The 12,861-nt window shown below is 33.4% G+C and overlaps 1 protein-coding gene across 1 annotated transcript in view; it reads left to right on the forward strand.

Annotated features, from left to right (window-relative positions):
- LOC117121602 (adhesion G protein-coupled receptor L2-like) overlaps positions 1-12,861 on the forward strand; it is a 39,632-nt gene that overhangs the window by 6,569 nt on the left and 20,202 nt on the right. Inside the window, exons 2-4 of the mRNA XM_033266837.1 lie at positions 9,924-10,166; positions 11,251-11,505; positions 12,463-12,516. Coding sequence (XP_033122728.1) covers positions 9,924-10,166; positions 11,251-11,505; positions 12,463-12,516 — 552 coding nt within the window. The remainder of the gene's footprint in view (positions 1-9,923; positions 10,167-11,250; positions 11,506-12,462; positions 12,517-12,861) is intronic.

The raw sequence follows: 12,861 nt of genomic DNA on the forward strand, positions 1-12,861 counted from the left end.
GGGGGTGGGGGGGGGGGTGAATAATAACTTTGAATAATAACGCTAGCGATAGGCTAGTTGCCAAGTCTGAGCATCCCGGTAGTTATGACTTGAATTAACGTACGCCCGGCGTTAGATACTCCTGGGGCGGATTGCTATAAAACGGTCTTAACCGGTAGTCTTAACTCCTCGAATAAAGCCGGTTTTATCACTTAGACGGTCTTACTAAAGTCATTCCTTTAAAACCATTGCTTCCCTAAGACCACTTTGAGTATTGAAACGCAAACAAGCACTCCCTGGTAACGTAAGATTGAGGGCGACGTCATGCGTGCCCGACGCACGCAATTGTATCGAAATGAACGTAAATAAACGCCGTAGACCTATTTTTACAGACGCTGAGAAGTGTGCGGAGTATTCGTCGTTCTATTCTCCGACTTCGACGATCTAGGCCTAGGTCTTGCCATTGCACTGTTGAATCAATCAGCAGGACGCCATGATGAAAATGATTTAAGACCGTTTTAAGCCTCCTCCGAGTAGGCTTTACAATTTAAGACGGCTAACTGGTTAGACCGCGGTATAGCAATGGTCTATAATTACCAGGGGCCAGATTTATCAAACTAACAATCAGCTTAAATTCATCTTAAGTCCATTTTTTTGCTTAAGTCAAATTTATCAATATTGCTTAGCTTAAAAATTGCTTAAAATTAGGAAGTCATTGTATGGAAGCGCCATCTAAGACGATTTTTATGCCACGATTTTGCTAAGATGGTTTAATAAGTCAGCTTAAGATATTTATTTGGGACATCTTAACTTTTTTGACCTAAGACATATGCTAAGCTGAGATTGATAAATCCCGGGCCTGTAGTGACGTCACGATTATAGCCGGCTAACCGTTAAGACCGCCTAAAGACCGCTTATAGCAATCCGCAACTGGTGTACCTTTAGGGTCTGAATGTAACACGCTTCCCAATTGACACCACATTGTCTTATGTGTTTATTGAACCTGGATTCATTTATTCTTCCGTTTGTAACATTCAATTCACTTGACATTACTACGCTTTGATGATCTAATCATATGATCGAATCATCAATAATCTAATCTAATAATCATTATTTTATATTTTATGATAGTATGTATTACCTCAACACCTTAGGCCATCAGCCTACATATGGAACGCCAAAAGGACAAATTACAAGTGGCTCAAATCAAAAAATTAAAGGACACAGATATGTTTTTTGACTCAAGTAGATTTCTTCCTCTTTTTCCTGTTTACATTTTGACAGAATGTAAATTATATAAATTATTTATATATGTAAAATAAATACTGTTTAGGCATTTTAATTATGCATATATTACTGTGGCCTTTAATAATAATATAATAATAATAATAATAGTTCATTCTTATGTAGCATAATTTACCTGTAGGCCTATAGGTTATTACAACTGTACTTTAATTGTTATCATTAATTACAATCAACCGCGGTTGAATTTTACAAAAAGATATATTTTTATCTCTTTTTTTCAATATTATTATTATTATTATTATTATTATTATTATTATTATTATTATTATTATTATCATTATTATTATTATCATTATCATTATCATTAGTAGTAGTAGTAGTAGTAGTAGTAGTAGTAGTAGTAGTAGTAGTAGTAGTAGTAGTACTACTACTATTGGGCCTATTAGTATTACGGTATTCCGTTATCAAAAATATCAAGTTTATTCTATAGACATAGACATTTAATGACCAAGGTGAATGGACACAAGACTATACGTACGGTACTGTACCAACACTCATAATATCACATCCTCATTAAATTCATTAGTATTAAATATTAAACCTGTGTATTTCAGTATCCAATTGTTGATGTAGATGATTGAGGAATTGGATCTTAATTAATTACATGTGTAAATGGTGATTTAAAAAGGAGATAGAACATACTACTAAAGTGGGATTTAATTTCCAGAAGAAAATTCAATAAAAGAAAGAAAAATTCATTCTCTTGGGCTACACTATACTTTTGCGAATGTGTATGTTTTAGTTTATCTTTGCCTAAATATAGTTTGAGGGGTGTCACAAGATATTGAATAATAATAATAATAATAATAATAATAATAATAATAATAATAATAATAATAATAATAATAATAGTAATAGTAATAATAATAATAATATAGGCCTACCTAGTAAAAATTAGTTAATTTCCATTTTAATGCCAAATTGGCGTTCCATACAATATCGCCAAAAGTCAAGCGGCACAGTACAAAACTCAAGTGTCGCAGTGCAAAAATAAAGTGGCGCAGTGCAAACTCAAAATGCGTGTGCCACCATATTAGTTTTGCACTGCGCCACTTTAGTTTTGCACTGTGCCACGTGACTTTTGCACTGCGATTGTAGTTTGTCCTTTTGGCGTGATATCGCGAAAAGTGGTGGCACACGCATTTTGAGTTTACACTGCGCCACTTTAGTTTTGAACTGCACCTCTTTAGTTTTGCACTGCGCCACATGACTTTTGCACTGCGACTGACTTTTGCACAGCGCCACTTGTAATTTGTCCTTTTGGCGTTCCATACCTACAAGAGTAGGTCTATATATTGTGCAAAATAAAAATGAATCAACTATTATTCATGGAAGTGGTTATTCGCACGGTAGACCGTGCGAATAAGCTCTGTACAATTCATTTGTTGATTTCATTAAAGAAATTTCAGGACGAAAATAACCTTGTTGTAGAGTACTGACTGTATATACAACAACCTTTCGACAATTATCACAGCTCCCATGGTCTCTGAGCGCTATGTGGTTTGTGTATACAATTAGGCCTCTCATCAGGGAGATGTAACACCTCCCTGCTCTCATCCTCCTCTGTTCCAATTCCCATCATAGTTGGTGCTAAGTAATTAATTTTCTTTTGTTTCCCCATTTAATATTTTTGAATGGAACAAAAATCAATATCACTACTAGGCCCTATGATAGGGGACTATAATACCACCAGTACATATCATTTCATTTCATTTATTTATTCGACCAAGAACACAAAAGAAAAGCAAGACAACGAGAAACAACACGATGGTCAGGGACAGCTAAAGCTAATTAATTACTGTACTCCACAAAGGCTTTTTTCATGGCAATTTCTCAAGGATAGCATAAAAGAGTAAAAGGTCTGCAGACACAATGCTAAGCTAGGACCTTCAGTTAGGGTTATCGAATCGACTGTCTGTGCTGTGCCCAACTCATACGGTATGCCGTGAAATAAATTATCATACAGTATTTCTATCTACAACATTCTACCGTGCGAATAATTTTTTTTAGACAATTCGCACGGTACCGTGCGAATTAGCTCTTATGAGTCTTATTCGCACGGTAGACCTAGCCAATCAGCATTTAAGGTTTCATGACGTAACGGCTGTCATACCGTGCGAATAAGTTCTTATTCCTAATTCGCACGGTACCGTGCGAATAACCTCTTCAATTATTCATTGCTATATGTAGTCAAATATTAGGTATTTCCCATTCAAAGAATTATTGATATATCGAATGCCTTGACGATTAATGTGGAATATACATTGATCCCATTTGATTCTAGGCCTTCAAAATATGTTTATGACAAGATAAATTGCGCATAAAAGTGTTTTCACAAAGGTTTCTTGCTGCCAGTGTGCTACCTGCAGATCCTGGGGAGAGTTGATTGGCCGAGTAGTTTAAAGTCAGGGGAACTGTAACCTTCAGCTATAATATCGGCGCTGGTTCATACGGCTTACTCGCCAATGGTTCTGGTGGTTGAACAATTGTCTTCTCGGATAAGGATTTAAACCGTAGGCCCAGTGTACAAATTTGTCTAGTGTGCACTTTAAAGAACCCAGCAAATTCTTCAAAAGAGTAGGGGGTTACCCCGGTGTATTGGTCCATTCAGTCCCCTGTCCCCTGCGGATATGCCACATAGGATAGTGATTAAGTTCACTTGTTGGCATATCCTTAGCGCTCGTGCCTAAAGAAATGAAGTGAATGTTTAAAGTGCACATATTGTTATTCTGGTTCGTAAAGTCGAGCTTAAGGGCTCTAAAAGTATATTGTAAGAGTATGATACTGTATTTAATATTTATAATTATTGAATGTACAGGTTATTCGTTATGTTTGCTTGGTCAAGCTCGGTTTAAAATTGCTACACACTGTCGATAAAATCCATTGGCAACGCTTATTGGTCAGTTGATTCAGAGAGCGTTCCTGATTGCGTCGGAGACAGCTATGCAGTGCAAGGATTGCAGTGAAAACGCTTTAACCATTGTGTATTGTATGGAAACCAGCTTTATGTGCAATGGCCTTCTAGGACCCACACAAAAATGTTTATGGCTTCACACGACCTAAATCCTCTAGGTTACGGTACGATATGCCTTAGAAATGTCGTCACAAAACCAGAATATACAGCCGATATATAACACATCAAAATATACTGTGTAGTGTCTTCTGTTTTCTATAGGCAATACTCTTGCGCAGATGACAAATAAAACCCCTTTTTGAGTAGCTCCATCACTTTTTATATACAACACTAATAATTAGGCGTGTTGGTGTGACGGCCACACACTGGTGCGGGCTGTTAATGGAAATTTCGTATTTCTTAAAGCAGAATTCCCCCTTTCTGGATAGTCTAAGGTACATGAGATAAGTAGAATAATAGATATTAAAGTTGCACTTAGTGGTTTATTGTTGTTTTTTCTTTTTATTCCAGTAATTATTATATAAGTTGAAGCTAGCCGCGATCAGCTAACTTAAGCACACACGAACGCATACCATAGCGGAAAATTATGGGGGTGCCATACGCAGCAAAAGTCAATGTTAAAATCAAAATGTAATTGCAAATTTCAATGTCTAATTTATCAAAACGTAGGCGTAAATTCCTCAAAATATAATGTAATAGTTAAATTTGTATAGCGCATCATGCGAAAAAGCCTCTATGCGCTTGGTGATTGAGCTCTTTGAGTTTGACATCTTGAAAAAAGTTGATGTTATTTTATGAAACTAAAAAAAACCTACTCCTTAAACTAAAGCATGGTTGGCCGTTGGCTCCGAGGAGTTCATCCGTGGTTTATGGTCAGTGTACCGCGATCACGAGCCCTATGCTAGGAATTATAGGTTAGGCTAATGTGGGCTGGGATTTTCAACAAGGTCTTGGATGAGGCCTCTATACTATAGTAGGAGGCCTGGTCCTAGTCTAGGCCTATAATATAGTAAAATTGTGTATAAGTAGTCATATGATTACAGGTTTACATTGTACCAAGGTCAATATTAACGATCGCATTTATTTTTCATTGAAAATAAAAAAAAAAAACTTTAAAAAATAATAAATTTAACTTAATGGTTTAAAAAAAATAAAAAAAACTGTACACTTAAAAAAAAAATATGTTAACTTAAAACACAAACAACGCGATAGGATATGAAGTTTGCGAGAATAATTGGTATACTTGTACTGTATTTTCTGAAGCGCGGTAAGGAAATAGATAGTGCTTTTCCTTTATTGGATCGATTGTAACTCCTGATTGTAGCAACCCCAAAACGAATGGCACTTCGGAAATACAGTACAGTATACCAATTATTCTCTGAAACTTTATATCCTATAGCTTTATATCCTATAACTTTATATCCTATTTTCTATTTTATTTTTTATTTTTTAACCGTACAGGTTTGGAATATTTTAAAAATCCTTAAGTTAACTTTATTTAAAGTTTTCTTTTCCCATGTCTTGTGTTGTTGTAAAATTTATTTCAAACCAGTCATGCTTGGTAGGTTTCGATTTACGTTTTGGAACGTTTCGAATTTGAATTACATTTTAAAGAACTTAGAACTACATTTTGGGAAATTTGAACTACGTTTTGAAAAATTAGAACTTCATTTTGGGAAACTATATCTACATTTTGAGAAATTTACGCCTAGGTTTTTTATAAATTAGACATTGAATTTTGCAATTACATTTTGATTTTAACATGGACTTTTGCTGCGTATGGTACCCCATATGAATTATTTGTTTTACACACCTGCGTTGTTGCTAATCTGTTTTCGTGTTGTCGAATCAGAGTCACCCGCATCATTGACAACACTGAAAAAGCAGATATCAGTGACAGTATCTGAATTAAACTCACATGCCTGTACTGAAAAGTGGTTCTTGGATAGTGTGTTAATATTTTTTACTTATCTATCATTTCTGATAGTCCCCATTATGAAGCGTGACCTGCTCTGTCTTTTGAGGCCGCTATCTTGGTCACATACCCTGAAAACCTGGTCGCCTGTGGCAGGGCAATTGTGAAACCTGCTCCTTTTTCGCGCCACCTATGAAGGGGGCCAGGATTGTGCCAGGGCGGAGACGGATGGTCGACCTTCAGAGATTTAGCACAGTCGTATTTGCTACCACAAATTAAAATATCATAAAAACAAAAAAAGAAAAAAAAAACTGAAAGGTACTACGTAAGCTTATAATACTATGAAGTACACGCTTTGTCTATTATTAATATGCCTAGTAATTTGTTGTTCACAACATATTTCTCAAACAAAAATTGTCCTTTCTTTGGCGACATTTAATGTGCGTGGCTTAACTAAACAATTCAAAAGAGAACAGCTAGATGCGGACTGCAACAGATACAATGTAGATGTAATCGCGTTAAAAGAAACTAAATGTAAAAATAACGAAGACATTTAGTTATCATCGGGAAACAGATTAATTATTTTCAAACAAAACAGTATGTGGCAAAGAGGTATCGGCTTTATTGTTCATAAAAAAAATTCGAACAAAATATCAGCAATTGGAAACAAATTACTGACAATATTGCCTACCTTGATGTTAAAATAAAAACTGCCAGTAAAAATATCAACAAATGTCGCATAATAAACTGCTATATTCCAAGAAATTCCGAAAGTGTTAAAAACCCTAATATTACATCAAAATTTTATGAACAACTTAATAATGCTTGTAACATACCACAACGTCACGACTTATTTATACTGGCCGATTTTAATGCCAAAATTAACAAAGATTGCAAGAACGATAGTGGATTTTTCTACAGTAATCTTGGTTCATATGCGTATTGAAAAAAAAACGAATTACAATGGGAATGAATTACTTAGATTTGTTGTTGATAATAGACTTTATATAAGTAACACAGCCTTCAAAACATAGCGAAAAAGGGAAAAAGTCTAAACTCACCATACCAGTTTATAACCAGATTGATTATGTGTGTTATGTCGTATACTCCCAAGACTCAAGAACTTATGCAGGAACTTTGACATACAGTTATCATAAATTAGTTTGTTCAAGATTGTTTATACAAAGAAAGATATAGAACTTTTAAGACCAAAAAAGCAGCTTTTAAAAGCTATAATTGTTCATTAATGGTTATCGACAAAGATTTAAGGAATTCAAAAATCAAAAAAGTCAAAAATCTAAAAAGTAAACTTGAAAATAATCTTGCTGTAAATAACCGTTTGAATGATGCAAATATACGAATAAAACAAGTTACCAAAATAATGCTTAAATGAAGTTGCGTCAGAAACTATAGGTTTTACACAAAATAACAAACAAAAGACTAAGTTTGATGATCAAGTAATCGTGCACCTGTCTGAAATAAGACAAAAGTTATTAAAATATCTAAAAATTCAAACGAATCAAAAAATAGAAGCTCATTACGGAAAGAAATCAATTCTTGTAAAAGACCAATCAGAAAACCCATTAAACAACTTAATAGTATGGAAGCCGATCAACTGGAAAACAGTATTAATACAGATGAAAGTAGGAACATGTTTAAAGCACTAAGAACATTGACAAATGATAAAACCAACAAAAAAATCTATGTGAAAAACGAAGATGGTTCATTTGTGTCATCTGATACAAAAAAGCAGAAATTATTAAAGACTACTTCGAAATTAAATTTAACCCTGAAAGTGTTACTCCCATTAAGCCGTTCATTAGACCACCAAAACGTACCATTAAGTGAACCAATTACAACTGAAGAAGTTGAAAAACCCGCAAATAAATTAAATAATAATCGTGCAATTGTTCCAGATAAAATTCCTTGTGATCTAATTAAATATGGACCAAGCAAACTTCACGAAATTTATGCAGAAATAATTAATAAGTCGTTTGAAAACCATCACTATATTAAATGCATTGGCGAAGCAGTATTAACTCCACTTCAGAAACCTAATAAAGAAAAACGACCGTTAAAAAAACATTAGACCAATAATTTTAACTCTCATATCGCAAAATACTATATTTAGTAGCATTAAATAGAATGGAAGAAAAAATTGATCGCTTTACTGGACCATGACAATGTGCTTACAAGAAAGGAAAAAGCATTTCTGAAGTCGTTTGGTGCCATCGCATGCTATTAAGCGTTATAATAATAAAAAGCGATGGAGCTACTCAAAAATGGGGATTCATTTGTCATCTGCGTTCGATTCAATCGACAGGGAAACAAAACTTCTTTAACAAGCTGGATATACTGAAAGTGAAATTAAACTTATACGATATTTATTATCAAACACTAAACTTAAAATAAAAATTGGAAAATCAGAATCAACAATTTTGATAAGTCTGATCGGGTCCTTCCAAGGAGACAGTTTATCAGGCAAACTGTTCACACTCAATTTTGCAGGAGCAGTGATTGAATTACATTCTGTTTTAAGCTAGCCTCATCCTCCAATCTCTTGCAATCACTTACCTCCCGAAACTATTTATGCTGATGACCTTGATAAAATAAAAGAGTGTAGCATTGAAGAACTTTAAAATACTTTACCAGTAGTTACCGAAGAACTTAAAAAATGGCGTCTTTTCGTTAATGAAGAGAAAACCGATTTTGTTACCTTTCAAATAGACGATGAGAAAAAAAAATGAATGGAAAACTGACAAATTACTTGGCTCAATAATTAACACTGACAAAGACATTGAAAATAGAATTACTCTTGCTATGCATTTGATAAATACCAGAATGCGTGGAAAAACAGTAACATATCTTTAAAACGTAAAATATTAGTTATGATGCACTTGTTGTTTCTATTCTTTTGTGTAATTGTTCAAGTTGGGCAACAATTTGCAAATGTTTTGAAATAATTGACGTATGTCATCGTAAACTCTTTAGGAAAATCTTAAACATATACATTACCAGAAAATCAGCAATATTTCACTATACGAGATCACTAATACTGAACCACTTTCAAATCGTATAAATAGATCCCGATAGAATATGTTATGTCACGTCTTGAGAACCACTGAATTTTAACCGGCCATTCAATCACTTCAGTTTTCACTTACATGTAATGCTCGTAGCCGAGTTGGTTGATATAGATCAAATCTCTTGACACTACTACAAAACGATTTAAGTCAGCATAATCTAAAATTTAAAAAAACTTTAAAAATCTTGAAAACCTTATCTAACTTGCCGCAAACAAGCAATGTTGGACCCTGAGATTTTTCAAGTGATACAATTGAAAGTTATTTATTTATTTATAGTTAGTTTTAATGTATGTGCAACTTATTGAAATTGTTTTTCTTTTTCTCTTGTATCATTGATCAAATATATATTCATATACTTTTTGGAAAACAATAGTTTAATAATAATAATAATAATAATAATAATACTCTTGCCCATAATTCTAATGTTTCAACAGGAATCCTCCTATTGTTTATTGTTAATCCCAACACTTCTTAATACCTTTTTATTTTTTGAGAACACGAGACATGACGACCATATAAAGTTCGTCCGCGAACCAAACTTGGGTCATGACCCATGGATTACTGACCATAGAGCAAAAGAACTATTCTCAGAAGCATCTTTTCACCTGCTATTACTTTTTTTATTGGCGTCTTATCTTATATAATTTAAATAAAATAACTTTAACTATTGTGCTATTTCTTGAATCTAAAATGCATGTTACTGTATTAGGTTTTTGTCTTGCAGCCTCACATCTGGATCGTTTCGCCTTTTATCCTGAAATTGTTATTATGGGTACTGGCAACAACATTTTACAAGACGCAAGTGTAGAAAGCTGTGTTGCTGAGTGTCTACAACAAGAAGCATTTAATTGTCGATCATTTGTCTACATCCCAATATATTCATTTTGCTTTCTTAACGAGGGATACTCAGCCTCAATGCTAGTTTCTATGTCCAACGGTGTATATTTATACGAAAGGATTGACATAGGTATGGTGTCTGAAATTTCAATTCAAATGATCGTAAATTCAACTTGTTAAAACATCACTAGTTATGATAACATTAATTCATAAAGAAAAACACAAACTATTATCCACAACGTTAATGAGTTTATTAATAGTCCACAAAACGGTTCTTATCGTGTGGTATAACAACAGGCCCCAATGCGTATATCAAAATGCGCTACGGAGTTTAAGCTTTAATACAATGAATTAAAAAGAATATTGGCCTATCAAGTAGAATTATAAACCATTGTGATTTTAGGGATTATAAAGTGAGATACGATAATTGTTATTACTCAATCATAATTGGACATTTTTGTTTTGTTTGACAATATATCTAACAAGGCAAAAATACAAATATTAAAGCTCAAACATTTTCAAAAAACAACATATATAAAATTAACTAAACTAAATTGGCCTACAAGAGTATATTACAATTGGCTGGAAGTCTGAGGGCCACCTAGGGCCCATGTTGAGGTCCAGGGGCAGAGCCACTGCGGAAAATACGATCTTTTACCAGATTAGAGGACTAATTTAATCGGTTATAATACTGCTTAATTTTAACAGGTCGTAAACAATAAAGTATAGAAACATGAAAGGTAAAAGCTATCTTGCCTTATATTTAAACATAGAGCTGAAAAGATTTACAAGTCTAATATATAAATTCAGTATTTATTTGACAAACAAAATCATCAAATCATCCCTCGTTGGCTTCATCGTGGAGGAAATAGAACTGTATTTTCAATTGCCGTGACAAGTACGGCCTAGCCATAATCGAAAATGCACAACTCTCCGTTTGGCTGTTCTGGCAATGGATTTCGATGTTGCAACTACATTTTGATGTTGATTCAACGTTAAAATAACGTTGTGTGCCCACCGGTTTTACATTCGAAACCAAACAATTCTGTCCTCATGCCCACTGATTCGCCACTGTAATCATGTTATTAGATACAAAGTATATTTTAAAGGCTTAATAACTCAATTAGCAGCGCTACAACCAATCGTTATCAAAACGCCATGTAAACGACTAGGTATTCTACTGGCTAATTGTTACTGCTTATTTCATAATTTAGAACCTGTGTCTTTATTTGAGCTCGTGCCAAACTCTGCGTTGCCTGATCAGAACGTGAGAGAATATAATAACGCTTTAATACAGAGATGCGCAAAACTTTGTCTGGATTCAGCCTCATTCTACTGTGTCTCTTTTGAATTTCAACGTTTTACTTTTCAATGTTGGTTAAGCAGTGTCTACCGTAAAACAGCAAATCCCCCTCTTAAAAGTGATTACGTAAACAACCCTTATGACTACTACGAACTGAAAACAATAGGTGAGTAAGATCTACTGTACGATTATTAGTTTAAACCAAGGAGGTATAAACATGTTTTCCTAAATTGTTTAAACTATATCTCCATTTTGTCGAAACATTAACAATCTTTATTAAAGATACAGTACTAGAAAGATATAAAATATTTTCTTGTTAAACAAAGAATAGGTATTATAAGTTATACATCCAATGTTGTTGTCCAATCTCTACCGTGCACTAATTTTCCATTAGTGCACGAATTGCTTGATCTTTTGTTTAGGTTCGCGTCAAAAAGGCCAATTCAACTTGTTTGTATCACCATATCATGTGCATCGCGATAAATTAATGCTTGCGTTTTTACACCTCACCACGACGCGCATCTTAAGAAGAGAGTTTGAAAATTACATTCGTAGAACAAGGTACTTTAGAACCCAAAGAAAGTCACTTCAAAATCAATATTATGTATGAAAAATTAAGGAATTTCTTGGAAAAAATGGACCTTAATAAGCAAAAGAAACTGAACATTTAATCGGAATATTTGAGGCCTATCTAGACCTATTTAAAGTCACAAGAAATTAATTTAGATTTATATAGACAGTAGGCCGAGGCCTAGGTCACTATCGATTCGTAGCGAGGACTAGATGAAATCATCACACGGTTTTACTTGTCTGCACTAAAAATGTGATTACTGCATTCTCTCAAATGCTTGAAGAAATTGTGATTTCTTTGAATAATATTAAACTCACGACAAGTTCTTCAAACGCAAATATTGTTCATCGTACACTGTGTAAACGTATATACCATTTGAACTTTACATGTGAATAACACACTGCTGAAAATAGATTTATTTTATTATTATGGTATTCAATATATCCTATTATTATATAATTATTATTAATTATTATATTATTATTGTTATTATTATTGTTATTGTTATCATTATTATTATTATTTTTATTATTATTACTACTACTATTACAGCTTCTGCCTCTACTACTGATGATAATCTTAGATCAACGCAGGTGATGACTCAAGGTAAATGTAAAGCTACTACGATACAATTATGTTTATGAAACTTAGCATGTAACTTGTCGATAGTTGTATTATTACCATTAATATTATTACAGCTATTACTATTAATCAATCAATACATTCATTTGTTCATTTATTCATAATGGTGTATTTATTAAAATCATCTTCACGGAAAAACTGATTTGTAATAAACTTTCACATAAAATCAATAAAGAAGAACAATTTATTTTTAAAAATCCGGAGCGAGTTCATTCTGTATTTAACATTATTTTTTATGTACAGTACAAACGAAAAAAAAAAAAAATGTTACATATTGTTGGAAAGGAGAAAGCCACAACAAACACAGTT

The sequence above is a fragment of the Anneissia japonica genome, unplaced genomic scaffold (genome assembly GCF_011630105.1).
Source record: "Anneissia japonica isolate Jap-2015-1 unplaced genomic scaffold, ASM1163010v1 scaffold287997_len74272_cov159, whole genome shotgun sequence".
NCBI classification, from domain to species: domain Eukaryota; kingdom Metazoa; phylum Echinodermata; class Crinoidea; order Comatulida; family Comatulidae; genus Anneissia; species Anneissia japonica.